This window comes from Nyctibius grandis, chromosome 13 (assembly GCF_013368605.1).
Source record: "Nyctibius grandis isolate bNycGra1 chromosome 13, bNycGra1.pri, whole genome shotgun sequence".
NCBI lineage: Eukaryota > Metazoa > Chordata > Aves > Nyctibiiformes > Nyctibiidae > Nyctibius > Nyctibius grandis.
Window position 1 is genome coordinate 15,523,560 of NC_090670.1, and position 15,297 is coordinate 15,538,856.

General features: G+C 48.7%; 2 protein-coding genes across 5 annotated transcripts in view; both read right to left on the reverse strand.

The window, feature by feature from the left end:
* Positions 1-1,334: 1,334 nt before the first annotated feature.
* Positions 1,335-9,733, reverse strand: NKRF (NFKB repressing factor). Its single transcript, XM_068411892.1, is given in 4 exon segments — positions 1,335-2,489; positions 2,492-3,504; positions 5,693-5,814; positions 9,414-9,733. Coding segments are annotated over 4 exon segments (2,286 nt in total). The 5' UTR covers positions 9,602-9,733; the 3' UTR covers positions 1,335-1,526.
* A 1,274-nt stretch (positions 9,734-11,007) lies between these two features.
* Positions 11,008-15,297, reverse strand: part of SEPTIN6 (septin 6) — a 29,832-nt gene continuing 25,542 nt past the window's right edge. Inside the window, exon 10 of one of the 4 annotated variants that reach the window (XM_068411988.1) lies at positions 11,008-11,526. In XM_068411988.1, coding sequence (XP_068268089.1) covers positions 11,517-11,526 — 10 coding nt within the window. In that variant the 3' untranslated portion in view covers positions 11,008-11,516. The other 3 variants (XM_068411985.1, XM_068411989.1, XM_068411986.1) reach the window with 3 other exon arrangements.

The window sequence follows — 15,297 nt, forward strand, 5'->3', positions numbered from 1 at the left end:
TCCCTACCTACAGACATACAGAGACAAGCCCTCACTATATATATATTTCTCAAGAATAAATGCAGTTTTCACACTTTTTTTTTTATACAAAGTGTGACAAATCCTGTTTTTTTTCCAGAAATAAAACTTTATTTTTATTGTCATTAATACCAACTTTACATACAGGCTTATTCCCCCAGGCTGCATTTCCTTTGCTTTTCATTATTATTTAAAAAAAGAAAAAAAAAAGGCATTTTTTTTTTTCCTTTATCAAGAATAAGGGAACTACAATTTTAAATGATGTCAAATTCCTTCTCAGTGGACACGTGTTTTTTTGCTATTACAAAACTATTAAAATGTGAAGGAACAAGTAATATCAAAATATCAGTGCTGTTCAATATCTTTATAGATGATCTAGACGTAGGGATTGAGTGCACCCTCAGCAAATTTGCAGATGACACCAAGCTGGGTGGGAGTGTTGATCTGCTGGAGGGTAGGAAGGCCCTACAGAGGGATCTGGACAGGTTAGATAGATGGGCCGAGACCAACGGCATGAGGTTCAACAAGAACAAGTGCCAGGTCTTACACTTCGGCCACAACAACCCCCTGCAGCGCTACAGGCTGGGGGAAGAGTGGTTAGAAAGTGGCCCGGTGGAAAGAGACCTGGGGGTGCTGATCGACAGCCGACTAAACACGAGCCAGCAGTGTGCCCAGGTGGCCAAGAAGGCCAATGGCATCCTGGCCTCTATTAGGAATAGTGTAGCCAGCCGGTCTAGGGAAGTGATCGTCCCTCTGTACTCGGCACTGGTGAGGCCGCACCTTGAATCCTGTGTCCAGTTCTGGGCCCCGCACTTCAAGAAAGATGTTGAGGTGTTGGAGCGAGTCCAGAGGAGGGTGACCAAGCTGGTGAACGGTCTGGAGGGTCTGACCTAGGAGGAACGGCTGAGGGAGGTGGGGTTGTTTAGCCTGGAGAAGAGGAGGCTCCAAGGTGACCTTATTGCAGTCTACAACTACCTGAAGGGAGGTTGTAGTGGAGCAGGAGTAGGCCTCTTCTCCCGGGCAACTAGCGATAGGACAAGAGAACACAGCCTCAAGCTTTGCCAGGGGAGGTTCAGGTTGGACATTAGGAAGCATTTCTTCTCAGAAAGGGTCATTAGCCATTGGAACGGGCTGCCCAGGGAGGTGGTGGAGTCACCATCTCTGGAGGGGTTTAAGAAAAGACTGGACATGGCACTTAGTGCCATGGTCTAGTTGACATGGTGGTGTCAGGGCAATGGTTGGACTCGATGATCCCAGAGGTCTCCTCCAACCTGATTGATTCTGTAAAGGAAAGACACATACAGTAACAGCACTACTGCTTTTGGGTTGTGCTAATATATTTGAACAGAACTCGGTCAATTCTAAACGCTTAACAACATTTTCAAAATTATATTAACAAAGTAAAAGACTTTAACATTAATATAACCCACAACAAGAAAAATGCAGCATCTCTTTCTTTAATTGAATACCTACGAAACTCAGTCTCTAGTAAAATAGGACACCAAACCTCAGTTTTCTTGAGGCATTATAAGCTCATAATGCCCAACCTGGCCTTCTTGCTTCAGCTGGTCTAACAGATCTTCCTTGCGTCGCTTCCTGCTTACCACCAAGTATCTGTTGTGCCCCTGCCCGTGAGATTTACTTTTAAGACCATATTTTTGGGCGATCTGATGTATCTGCTTCCGCTCATCCATGTTCAGTTCTCTAGAGAAAGTCAAGTCAACGTGACTTTCGGAGCGTGCATAATTTCGAATGATCTCTTCAATATCTCTCTTAGCGATTTTGTTCACCCTTTCTACATCAAGCCCAAGTCCTTCCCTTTTAAACTGCTCCTTCACTGAAATAGGCTCTCTAATTCCTTCACCATCTTTCCCCAGGCCACCGCCTGTCCAGCCCATCTTTCTTAAAATCTGATTCCCAATGTTGTCTTCTTTGATCTTCTGTTTGAAAGCCTCCTCCGCCGATCGACCCCGAATCTCATTTCTGGAGATGACGTCTTCAACGGTGCCTTTCTTCAGGTTATTAATAACAGTTGGCTGAGTCTTTTTGAGGATTTTCACGGCTTCCTCTGCTGCCTCATGCTTGACAGATTTCTTCACTCCAACTGCTTCTGCGATGAATTCATCTTCAAGCAGCACCTTGCATTTCCATCGCATGCCAGTCATCCTTTCAAAGACGTACTCCACCGTCATCTTGTTGAACTGGGCGGTGTCATTCAGCGTACACACGGGATTACTGGAATTCTCATAGATCACGAGGTCCTTCAGGTCCTTCTTCCTTCCAGAGCCCCGTGATGAGCAGCCCACTTTCTGAACCTGGGTCACTTTGATGGCTGCTATATTTGACTGCATCTTCTGCAGAATTTTCAGTGCCTCCTCAGCTGCTGCGTGCTTGCTGGTCTTTTTAGTGCCAAATCCTTCGGCTAGGCAGTGATCTTGTAGGTACACTTGACAACGCCACAAGCGGCTGGGTCATTAATTTCATATTTATATTCAACAGACATTTTGTTATATGAGGCAGAATTGTTAAGTATTCCTATTGCGTCGCTGGCATTCTCCGTGAGGACAAAACTAGTCCAGTGTTTGTTGGGATTAGTGGAACCTTTCACAGATTCAGCACCAGGCTGCACCGGGACACAGTCCCTGTTGGCAACTACAAACTCCTCGTGAGGTTTGAGAGCAGGAGGGAAATCTGGGCGATTCACGCCTGCCTCACACACCACCAAGTCTTCGTGATAGGTGTGCTTGAACTTCCGCTGAACAACTCTAACTTCCACAGACTTCTTCAGCAGCTTAATGGCCAGCTCTGCAGCTCGATCCCTGGATCCGTTTTTGCTGCCGGCGTAACCGGTGGTCAGGTAGACATTCTGACATCGCACTTCACAAGCGAAGCCATCTGTTAGGAGCTTCTTGCTCTTGGGGAGGTCAGCAGGGGCGATTTCTTTTAGAGGAACATAAATATATTCAGGATTTGTCTTGCATGCCTGAATTGAACGTGTCAAAAGATATGTATAGTTAATTTTATCAGTCCCAGTGTTTGCATCTGGGTTAGCAAGGTTTTTCCAGATAGCTGCTGACAGTTTCTCCATAAAACTCTGCTTCAGCATTATAGCTGATGGAGGGAAAGTCTCTGATGCAGACTGGGCAGTTGAAGGAGAAACAGAAACCTGCAACATGCTGCTTGTGGTAGAGTCCATACTATTCACAGCCATCTTGGCTGCTGCTGCCTGGCCTGCAAAGCCAAACCCAGCTGAGCTGGAGAGCTGGGGATCCACCTCCTGTGCACTCACAAAAGAATTTGTACAGTTTTCATCTGGCTGCGCTATGCTGTTTGTATTTGCCTCCTGGTTCACCTCCTGCATTTGGTTATCCTTCTTGTCATCCTTCTCAGCACTGGTGACAAAGTGTATGGGTTCAAAACGTGGTCGCACCCGGAACCTGGGGACCATCTTTTTGGGCGGCTCAGGAATCTCTTCCAGCTCTGGACCTGTGGGGTGGAAGAAAATTACGAGATTTCCAATGTGTGCTATGCCAGGAAGACAAGGTTTTCACAGAGTGATCTCCGCAAGGAGCCTGCAGGCTCCGAACACAGGATTCCCACTTCTTAGCCCCAAACCAAAAGATTTCCTTCCGAAGACATTCACAACTGATCAACTAAGACCTTTCATTCTTGTGCAGGTCACTACAGTGGCATTTCCAGCTCCACAACTACCACACAAAAATCTCTACATATTTAGTTACATGGATTTTAGGTCCAAATCACTTGCTCTGCCCTCAACATTGCCCACTGAACCCATCCAGTCATTTCTGAAGTTAATCCATTCAAAGCTACTAAAACAAGTGCAAACCATGGCCACTGAGACAGAACAGCAGAGCGGGACTGGAGCATCAGCTCTGACTCTGCCACAGGGTCACAGCATGATCTCAGATAAACTACTTCATCTTCAGGTCTTCTCATTTGATGGAGGAACAGAGTTATACTGGACCTTCTTTTCCAAAACACAGAGGGCTGTCAATGACAGTGTTAACAAAAGTGTATTTTCTGTAAATATAACTACCCTTGGCTAAAGGACACCAAAGGTGGAGAAATCTGCCCGAGCCTCAGGCGACAGCTGCCGTGGCTGGGGGGGCCCATTCCACAGTACTGGCAGACCTCTTATTTCTTAACCAGAAGAAATGCAAATGAGGTATAATATCCTCATATGCACAGCTACCACAGAACATGAGAATCAAATAGCTGATAAGTAAATACGTAACATTTAAAAGATGGTTATACAAGACTTCTGCTGTGAAAGATTGAGCCCCCACATGCTGAAGTGGTACATGTGTGTAATTTCATCAGAGGAGCCAAAGGCCACCTCGGTGCCTTGGAATGAGCTGCCTAATCCAATGCCAATGTGTGCAACCATAATATAGGTCAGGCAACACATCTGGCTAGATATCACACTACCATAGCATCTTTATCATAGCCTAGGTCATCGCAGATGAATAAAGCACTTTGCATACAGCAGAAACAGGCCTTCATATTTAAATCAGGTGACAAAGCTCTTTTAAATCCTTTGGTTGTCAGTTTTGATGAATTACAGCAAGGTTTACACTTCTTGCCCGGTTTGGCATTTTGATGATTGCACTGCAGCAGCACCTAAAGGCTCTCGCCAGCAGAACAGCTCTTTATGCTGTCTGTGTAACATGCCATAGAGAACCCTTCTCCTCAGAGCTGCTGCCTGAGAGAGAGACAAAACAGGGGAGAAAAGTATTTTTCTTGGTTTTTGCAGCTGGCCCATGGAAGCTCAGAAAGATTAATGGGTGTCAAAGTAAGGGGAGAAACTTTGGCAGAGCTAGGGATTATATCCAAGCCTAGAGAAGTCCTGTGCTGTCTGACCATTTGCACTTTAAACAGCCAAACCGCTGACTGACGCTGCCTCACAAAGCAAGGGCCTGCCCGCTGGCACCCACAACCTGCACCTGCACACACCAACGATTCCCTAGCCCCTGCCTCCAGAGAGAGGGCAGGGAGCTCTGAAGGTGCTGGAGAGGAGCTGGCAGATGGAGCCACTGAACTGCCAGCCCTCTCTGCCTGCTGCATTTCCTCCACTGGAAAAGCTACAGCTGGAACATGGATCCCTGAGACCACGGGACTGGGCTGACATATGCCAGGACCAGCAGGGAGAAAAAAGGAAAAAAACAAACCAAAACAAAACAACACCCCCCCCCCCGCCCCCAACACCCAATGTTCCAGGCAGGTCGTAACTCAATAAGCCGAACTCCACATCTCCATGCAGACGTACAATCCCTTCCCAGGTTGGAACGTCACCCCTCACCACAGTGAAGGGCAGACAGATATTTAATTACATAGATTCAATTCCCTAACACTATCACCAGGGAAAATCAATTACCTGGTAATTTCAATGAAAAATGATATTTTCTTAAGCCAAAAGAGAACTCTGCATGAATTATGTACACCCCACAACATGGCGGAGGAGGGAAGCGGCCGCAGTCTAGCAGAGTACATCATGGTCGCTTCTCCTTGGTTTGCCGTGCTGGCTCTCTCGGAGGCAGCCCCATGACACACTGCACTCCCCACGCTCCCACTAATGCCCACCCAACAGTGACAGGGAAGGGTGTCTCCTTTGACACCGAGGTAGATATACTGACACCCAGGCAGATATACTCACTGTCGGATGGAGAGTGGTATCTCTTTAGCTTCCTGCTAGGGACCAACTCGTACGTCCTCACTTCCCCGATATCGATGCCTTCAGCCATCTTGAGGACCTTCTCCATGACCTGCAAGCCATACCTGTGTGGATTCAACAGCAAACCACTTTAGAATTGGTCCCACAGGGGCAACAAACACACATGCACACACAAGCTTTTATTATGCAAAACAGGAACTAAAGCTGCCTGAGACATAGTGCCTGGTGCAAGGGAGACGCTCCCCCTGATTTTGCTGGGGTATTAACATGGGACCTGACCACCAGCCTCATGCTATAGCTCATTCAGCCAGCCTGCACACCAGCTAACAAGCTACCTGGCTCTAAGTGAACCCATTTGTGAATAACAAACCCTGCAGCCACCAAACTGATGGTGTTTTAAACTTAAATACGTTACCTGCCAAAATACACCATTTGGCAGAGCTACTAGGAACACTAAGGAACGCAGGGGTGTGGAGAAGGAGTCGTCTCCATCAGCATCGCAGCTTCACTGAGCTAAGCACAGGAGCGACTGACTGGCACTGGAGTCTTGTCTGGGTCAGCAGCCACAGACCATACGTCACCACCACTGAAATCGCAGATGTCAGATGACAAAGGCACTGCTCAGCCTTTATCGACCACTCTTTTAAAAGCCATACTAACTTCTAGCTTGGGAGCTGTAACTGAAACGTTTCAAATCCCCGAGGCACGACAGAAGTGAGATGGCTGTAACTAGCTCTGTGCAAACCCTGACCCTGCCACACAGGCAGGACACACACTGTACAACCCCTTACATGCCTGACCATCCAAGTTTTCCATTGCTCCGGGGATCTGCCACATGTTCTCAAGCCATTTGCATGGCTGAAGCTGAACAAGAAAAAAACCCAAACCTTTCTAACCAAGGAGAACCTACAATCATGGCCTGAAAATAGCCTCTGACAGCTTCGCACTGTGATTCGGAGAGGAGAAAAAGCCATCCTGTAGCGGTTCCATGGTGTGCTCACCTTCGAAAGTCAAAAAGCATCAGGTCGCTGCCCACGGACAGGAGTCCACAACCGTCCCAACAGCTAGTGCTGCAATAACTTGCACCAGCTTTTAAATACTGCTGTTCCAAGGGCTCTGGAAATCTACTCACTCTCCACTCAAGAAAATCTACTCACTCTCCACTCAAAAAATGCCCTTCCTGTTCCTGATTTAGAGGGCCAGGCACAAATTAGATCCATTTAATTTAAATTTAATTTACTGGGTGATAACTCTGAACACAGACTACTGCGGTCCCTGCTCCACTCACACGCACCCAGCACAGCTCAGCCCCCCGCAGCAGAACCATGCACGGGAAGAACATGCCAAGAGGGATCAAAGGGAGGTGGACAGTGGTGATACCCTCATCCTCCCACAGCCAGAAGGGAGTGGGGTGGGAATCTCTATTCCTCTCTCTGGCTTACGGGGAGAAGAGTACATGACCTATGATGGGAACGAGAAGGACAATGCCCGTTTCCAGCAGGGTGCAAGAACAGCGTTAGATTTGACATGAGTGTGTCACTCTTCTTCACAAAGGCTGGAGATGTCTGGGGCTCAGATTTCTACCCGGGGGAAGCTCAACCAGTCGCAACATGTGTTTGTCTAACCTGGCCTTAGAAATCTCAAGTTGTGGAGGCTGCACGTGGAGGCAGAGGAATCCCATACCTCCAACACCTACCTCAAGTCTCACTGGTATGACTTAAATGTTACCTCTTATGCTGATCCCAGCAGCTCTGGAGCATAATGCTTCTCCCCCCCATTTTGCAACCACCTTTAACATATCTGAGAACACCTTCTCTCATCTACCCCTAAACTAAATGAATCCTGTTACTTAACTCCTTCCTCACAGACCTTCTGGACATTCTCCAGATCATCCCCCAGCAGAACACTCCCTCAGGTTTCACCAGCAAAGACTATGATTTGTTTTTACTCTGGCAAACAGGTTGTCTTCAGCTAGCAAGTGATCAACATTTAAAAAAAAAAACTGCCAAAAAACCCCACCAAACCAAAAACCAGCCAACAAACTTATGAGAAAACAACAAAAATCCCCCAAACTTTGAAGTTATTCACTTGATACAGAAACAACAGCTCTTCCCAAGCAGCAAAAGGCAGTTCCAGAGAAAGCTGTGGGTCCTCTCCCTTCCCCAGACAACTCCAAGTAAAGCTGCCAATTGCTCTTTAACAGTGCAGCGTGTTCACCGTGCCCCTGCGCTGGGTTTACATTCGTGCACAACACAAGCTTTGGGAAAACATCCTCACGATAATGGCTCTGCACCGCATCATGCCTAAATCTATTGCTCGTGTCTCCCTTGAGAGTTGCAGGTAGAGATGTTCGTCAGGGAAAGTATGTGCACTTACGGGCTTAAATTGCATCATTTTTTAGGATTTGAGATCTTGCCACATAGTTCTTCACTTCTGTTATCAGCACCATATAACCACGTTATTGCATTGACTCCCAAAACCACTATCACAAAGAAAGCGCTCCGTTAAGACGGCACATAAACACATTAAGATGAGCTAATGGACCAAAGAGACTGTATCTTAAGATATGCTCAATTTGAATACACTACTCAAGCTTTGGAATTTGAAGCTGTTCTAAAACTATGTTCAATTTTGGTGCTTGCAGAGCAGAATAGCTCAGCACATGGACCAGAAAGAAATCAGAAAACACGTACGTCTACACTGAAAGGCATTGACCTGGCTCTGTAAAAATGACACAGAATATTCCCCAACAAGCTTTGGGATAGTAACATTAATAAAAGTCAAACGGTATGTCCTTCAGTGTTTACAAGCTCCTCTGTCACTGTACAATTTGCTGAAGGAAGTTGTTAAGCAGTTGCTTCTGTCTTTAAAGCCTTATGTCCAGTTAAAAATAATCACAACATCAGAAGTGTCAGTCGGGATGCAGGTGACCAGATCTCCACAACCTCGCTAGTTACGGTGCGGTGGTTCCTGCACATTAACAGTCATCCTGATGAAGGGAAACCTCTTCCATCCACCGGGCCTATTTCTCAGAAAAACTGAGCTTTAAGGGGATCATATAGGCTGCTTTATGCTTAGAGGAATACCTTCTGCTCACTTAAATAACAGAGCACAATACCACACGCTTACTGAGTCCTCAGGGTTGGGACATCAGGAACTACTTTCAAAAGCCACACACTTTTTCAGCAGGTTGCTCCCCTCCACGTACAAATACGCACACTCCAGCAAAGAAAACTGTCCAGGAACCGAAGCTCTCCCCCATCGGCCCCTTTAATCCCAGCTGTTCTGGGGCCACTGTTTAAAAGGCACTCGGGGCTGAGACTCAGCCGAGCGGCACCGGGCCACGACCGGAGCCCCAAAGAGCAGAGGGAGCCCGAGCCCCTCCTCCCCGCCCGGCCCCGCTCCACGCGGAGCCTTCAAACTCCTCCCGCGACCCCCGACAGCACCCCGGGCCGCCTCCGCCGCCCCGGGGGGACCCTCCGGAACCCGGCTGACACGCCGGGGCACCCACGCCTGGCAGCGAGCGCCAGGCCCCGGCGGGCAGCGGGGCCGAGCGGCCGGGGCCCGCCACGGCCAACCCGGGCGGCCACCTCAGGGCCCGGGCCCTACTCGGGTCCTCCCCGCAGCCCCGGTTCCACCTCAGGGCCACCCCCACAGCCCCGAGACGGCGGCCCGGTGCCGAGGGTGTCCCGGCGGGCCTCACCTGCAGCCCATGAAGACGTGGTTGGTCCAGAGGACGGAGAGCGCCAGGAGCTGGTCGATGGCGGCGCCGGGGTAGCCGTGGAGGTGGCGGAGGATGAAGCGGCGGCGGAGCCCCCATTGCCGCTCCGTCTCGTTGTACTGCCGCCACTGCTCCAGCACCGACTCGGGCACCGGCTCCGGCGGCGGCATGGCGGGCAGCGGCGCAGCGGACGACCCTGCGTTGCTGAGGGGCCGTCCCGGCCGGCGGACACCGAGCGTACGGCGGCGGAAGCGGCCCGGGCGCGCCGGAGGGGAGCAGGCCCCACGTGCGGACCAGGCCGCAGCTCGCTGCGGGCCGCCGGGCAGCGCCGGCCCGGCCCGGCCTCACCCCGCCCCGGGCCCGGGCCCGGCCCGCCCGTGCCGGTGCGGCGGGAACTCGCCCCTCCCCGCCCCCCCCCGTGCCGGTCTCGCCCCTCGCTCGCGCGGAGCGGCCCGGCCGGCGCCGCGTCACGTGGCCGCGCGTCACGAGCGCGCGAGAGCCCGCGAGAAACTGTCGCCACTGCCGGCCGCCTCGGCTCCCCCGCGCCCCCTAGCGGCGGCCGCCGGCGGGGCGGGGCCCACCGAGCGCCAGCGGGAGCCGGGGCCGCAGCCGAGGCCGCCGGGAAACCCCGGCGGGGCGGGACACAGCGGCCCGCAGGCACCGTGCCGGAGCGGGCGAGCCCCGGGCTGCCCGGAGCCCACAGGACCGGCTCTGGGTGCCGCCCCAGCAGCTCCTCCCCGCCGGGCACCGGGCTGGGGGCGCCCGAGGCCTTTCCCCCGTCTCACCGAGGGCCCGGGGGGGGGTGTCTCCGCGGGGGGGTCTCTCCGCGGGGCTCGGTCCCGGCCAAGCCTCCCTCGGCCTTTTGCTGAAAACAGGCAGCGTAACGCGGTTACCGGGGCGGGCGGCTCTGCTGGCGAGGTGCCGGTGCCGGGGGGGGACCGGGCCGCGGGGTGCTCGTGGCCGGGGGGCAAGGCGAGCCGCCCTCGCCGCGCTGGGGCTGTTCCCTTCTCAGTGACCACCCGACACCAGGCCCAGCGCCTGGCTGAGGCGAGCAGAGCTCTCGCCTTGTGCCAGTTCCTTCACGAGCAGCAAACACGACAGCACGCAGGCTTTCCTATTTTTTATTTAAAATTTACATTAAAGTTAGAAAGGTATCAGGCTAAACAGTGCTGGTTCTTCAACGTTTTGTCGTGTAAATATATAACTCGGTGCAGTTCGTGCGCGCTTCCATTTGTAAAAAGGAAACAAAACCGGGAGGGGGGGAAGAGAAGATGAGATGGCAGCTCGGAAACGCATGCAGTGAGAGGACCAGGGCAGGACGGAGGAGCGAGAAGGCGAGGGCTGGCTCCAGCACACTTGAAGGATGCTGCACCCTGCTCACGGGGGATTTGGGGGGATCGCTACTCCTCTTACACGAGCTGTCAGCATCTCATCTCCCTCCTGATACTTCTAACTTTTTTCTAACTTTAAAGAACAAGAGGAGGTTTAGTTAGGGGAAATAAAAGTAACACTTGACCAACGTCCACCAGCCGACAGAGCTTGTTTAGTAAGGTGGTGAGACACAGGAGGACACCAATGAAAACACACAGTTCTTAGTTTATTTCTTTGTTAAAATTAAATATTTCGTGGCTGCCAACAGAGCAAATTGCACCATGTTTACATTTCCCTTGACCCTGAATGCACAGTCTCCAAAACCAATCAACAGCATATTGAAAATATTCCTTAGGCTTCACGCCTCATGGAAGCCCGTGATGTTTATATTATTAAAGACAAAATTAGAAAAAAAAATACGCCCATAACAATGTTTGAAAAATGTATTCGCTACATTGTTAGTCCAAACATCACGTTTCTGTTGCTCTTCAAAATTCCAGGTCAACAGTCACTTCCCCCCCGTATTACCCTGTCTTGTCACACAAATTACAAGACACTTCAATTTTCGATACCATGCAAGTCAGTAAAGGAGCTTCTTTCCAAGACACTTAACACTGAAGATTTGTTCCCCCCCTCCCCAGACACAAACCACTGAAACTCTTCTAGAAGTGGCAGTCTTCTCCCTCAGACCCAGTGCAGCTGGCGAAGACAAGATTAAAAAAAGCTACAGAGAGAGAAAAGGGGAAAAAAGAGAAAAAACCAGAAGATTAGCAAAAAAGAGAAAGACATTCAAAAAGCAGGGAAGAGAGATGCAACATGAAAACAGCTGACAGAGATGGAACCTCCTTGTGGTACCTCAAGTGCTTCAAGGAAATCGCACACGTAAACCCCTTTTTTTCTTTAAAGTCTTTCAAGAGACTTTACATAACTTTAAATAATATTCTAATGGTTAGGAAGAACAGCCAGTGTCCTGCAGTATGGTAAAAAAAAATGGTTCTTTTAGCAGATAATCTAGAAATCACTGACGGACTGATACTGACTGGTTTTGGGAGCAGGCTGACATGCGACAGAGGAAGTAGTAAATACTCAAATTAACTTGCTCAAAAAAAAAAATCCCACAAAACAGCCAAAGACTTTTATGGGAAATAAAATTGTATTTATAGTGAAACAGAATACCTGAGAAAATACATTGCAATTAAGTTTTTAACTGCTGTGATGGCTGGAAATGGAGCCCAGACTGTCATTTGCTCTGGGTTACTGCATAAGGCTTGCCGCTGCTGTGAGCAGCTAGCCGGACTCACGTTGTACCAGAAACTGTTCGTGAGGCTTCAGCATCATCCCAACTGCCTTTCTAGTAAAATTCTCAGCGGCGCCTTGCACTAAAACCAGCTTGACCTACCACGCTAGGTCTGGGGTGTGCTCATCTTCCAAAAACCCAGGATGTGAAGGGTTTTTTGGAAATGATTTGGCAGCGTGCATCCTGATCTTTCAGTAGGGTCAGGACGTGTGGCTTCACCCACAGACAGAGAACTTAGCCTGCACACAATGTGACTGAAGGATCAGGGTCACAACAAGCATAGTAGCATGAATTAGCAAAAGAAAAAATAAAAGCAAATAAAAAAAAGATAGGTGATGTCATGAAAATGACACCAAGGACAAAGAGAAAAGAGTTTTTTACCTCTCAACTATGCGATAATTAAACTAAGGTGGTGGTGTCATTTTAACGTCACCAATAAATACATTTAAACTGCGTTGTTATTTCGCCAGCAAAAATAACTCACAGAACTTATTTCCACATCCCTTATTTATCTGTGTGGAGAGGGACCAGGAGAAAGGGGAATCCATTACTTGTAGGGAAAAAAAAAAAGTAGGATTTAAAGTTGCAGCATCCAAACCCTTGTTAGGACTAATTTTACATTGTTTAATAAAAGCAATAACCATCAGTACATAGTAAAGACAGAATCACAATGAGGATATAGGAGAGAGCAAGGGTAACACCATGGAGAGGTCACAGCTGAAATGCTGTCAGGTTTTATTAGACCCTCCGATTTAACAAGTAAATGAAGGTCCATTCCAGCCCATTGTATTCAGGGGTAATTACTCAGTACAGAGCCATGGGTTACTGTAAAAGAAGGGCAAAGAAAACAAAAAACAAAAGAAGTAAATGTTAACCAGAATTCACTGTCTGATGAAGTCTTATTTAAAACAAAAACTCATCCAGAAATACATAAAGAAGACACCTGCAGGCAAACCACAGTTGGACTTGGCCAGAGTGAACTCCTGGCCCCAGTGAGCAAGACACGCTCCTTTTCAGTGCAAATCTTGCAGTAAAACAAGGCTTTTGCTGAATAGAAAATATGACAAGCAACCTGCCAGCATCTGTACACTGCTAAACAGATGCCAAATAAAAAAAAAACCACAAAAGTAATACTTTTTGCATTAAAACCAGTAATTGTTGGAATCACTGAGAAGAAAGTCAAAGAAACATCATCATCATCTTTCTTCACAAACACTGGTATGTACAGCAAGGTGACCAGCTTTCCCTGAGATTGGATCCAGGATGTGCATCCAGGCCAGCACACTGAGAGGGAGACAAGGCAAGAGATCCTTCGTGACCCCTGCAGCATTCAGAGAACACTTAGTTGCAAACCATGGATCCAAGTTTGAGAATCCCCCAAGCCTGGGGACTAGAGGTTTGGACTCAGGCTCATGCCTGTAAGGATGTCAAGTTTTGCCAAAAAGTCCTTTAAAATTATTTGAGTCACACATGGCAGCACAGGGGGGGTAATGAGGGGTTAGATACAGCAAATTAAAAAGGGGAGAGGGCAGCCAGTCTCTTCAGACAGCACGTCCCACCCCACGGCAGCATCGGGCTGCATTCACAGCAGTCCCAGGACGGGGACTAAATGCACACCATGAAGCAGCCCGCGCACAAAACGGAGGGAGAGGCAAAAAGCCGAGAACTGCGGAGAGGGGACACGAGCCCTGCGAGCGCTCAGCAGCCTGCTACTGCCCCGAGGGGAAGAGGGATCAGCAAGAAGCATCTCTTGCCAGTCCCACGTAGGCTATTGCTGAGTTCTTCGCAAGACCAACCATAACCCAGCACAGCCAAGGGTGCGGGACTCTTGCTCAAAACAGAATGGTGAGCGCAGGAAGGGAGCAAGGGGTAGGGGTGAGCAAACAGGCACAATGGCATAGCTGCGTGTTAACCGAATGTGGGGGCATTCGCTTCTGGTGTGAAGGGAAAGGTTCTACAGGAAACCCGAACTGAAAATGAAAGAAAAAGGCACATTAATGGTTTTATGGATTAATGACAAAAAACAAAATAAGAATATAAACGTTTCCTAACACACACACACAAAAAGAAATGTTGCCAAGTGTTAATGAGGTTTAATTTGATTACAAAACATGCTTTATGCAGACACACACACGCATACATGCACACACACTCAGCAGTGGGATGAACCAAATTTTTTTTCTAAAACAATCCTTTCACAGTTTTGCAAGCTACAGGACTCGTCAGCTGTCACTTGTTTGTATCCTTGCAAAACAGTGGAGCCCTGCAATACTTTACGGATCAATATGGAGAGTATTTTTCTGAATTCTGGAAAAGTACCATATATACATATTTAATTTAGCAAGGACAAATGCCCATTGTAAAAGGCATCGTCTGCATTTGTATAGTGGGAACAAAGAACTTCATTTGATTCAAAGCCCGGCACACAACAGCGTGCAGTTACGAGGACTGCCAAAAGCAATCCAAAACCAACAAAACCCAGTAATGTTCACTCTAACTGCACTTTAGCCGTGCCTTCGTACTCAGCACCAGAATGAACACTGTTATTCTTTAGGCTTATTTTTCCACAGTCAGAGCCTGATAAGCAGAGAATTGTTCTTTGCATTGTTTTACAGTTACCGTTGGCAGCAGAGACATTCATTCAACTGGACTGCTCAAGACAACTGCAAGCTCCAGTTTGAGTCAGTGCAAGACCCTTCTAAAGCTCTTCTGTTAAGTGGAACGATCCATTGAAATTAAATGCAAATGCCTCTCACTGACAGCATCATGTTTACTTGCTTTTCCATTTCCCTTGGTGGAGCTAAGAGGGAAGGAATCCTTCAATCAGCTTTGCCCTATATAAGGGCAGACCATAAGTTAGTTTGGACTGGATCCTGGAGAGAATGGGAATCCTAGCTTTGTCTGCAGGGAAGGGTGGACTCGAGGCTGAGTTTTTAGGGTGTTTTACAGTTAATTAAGTGCTGCTGTTCAAATAGGTCCCTTCTCCGAGAGACCTGTGCACCTCAGCCTGGGGTGCTGTCATCCTTGCCTTGGGTAATAGGTATTGCTGCTCTGTCAAGAAGCCAGACATTCCCGTGGGAGCTTTCTTCTTCCTCTCACCAGAGAATCAACAGCAAATTAAAAAGGCTCAATTAAACACACTCAACCTAGCTCTAAGCAGACCACTGTCATTAGCAGTTTAACTAATAACCCTAATGA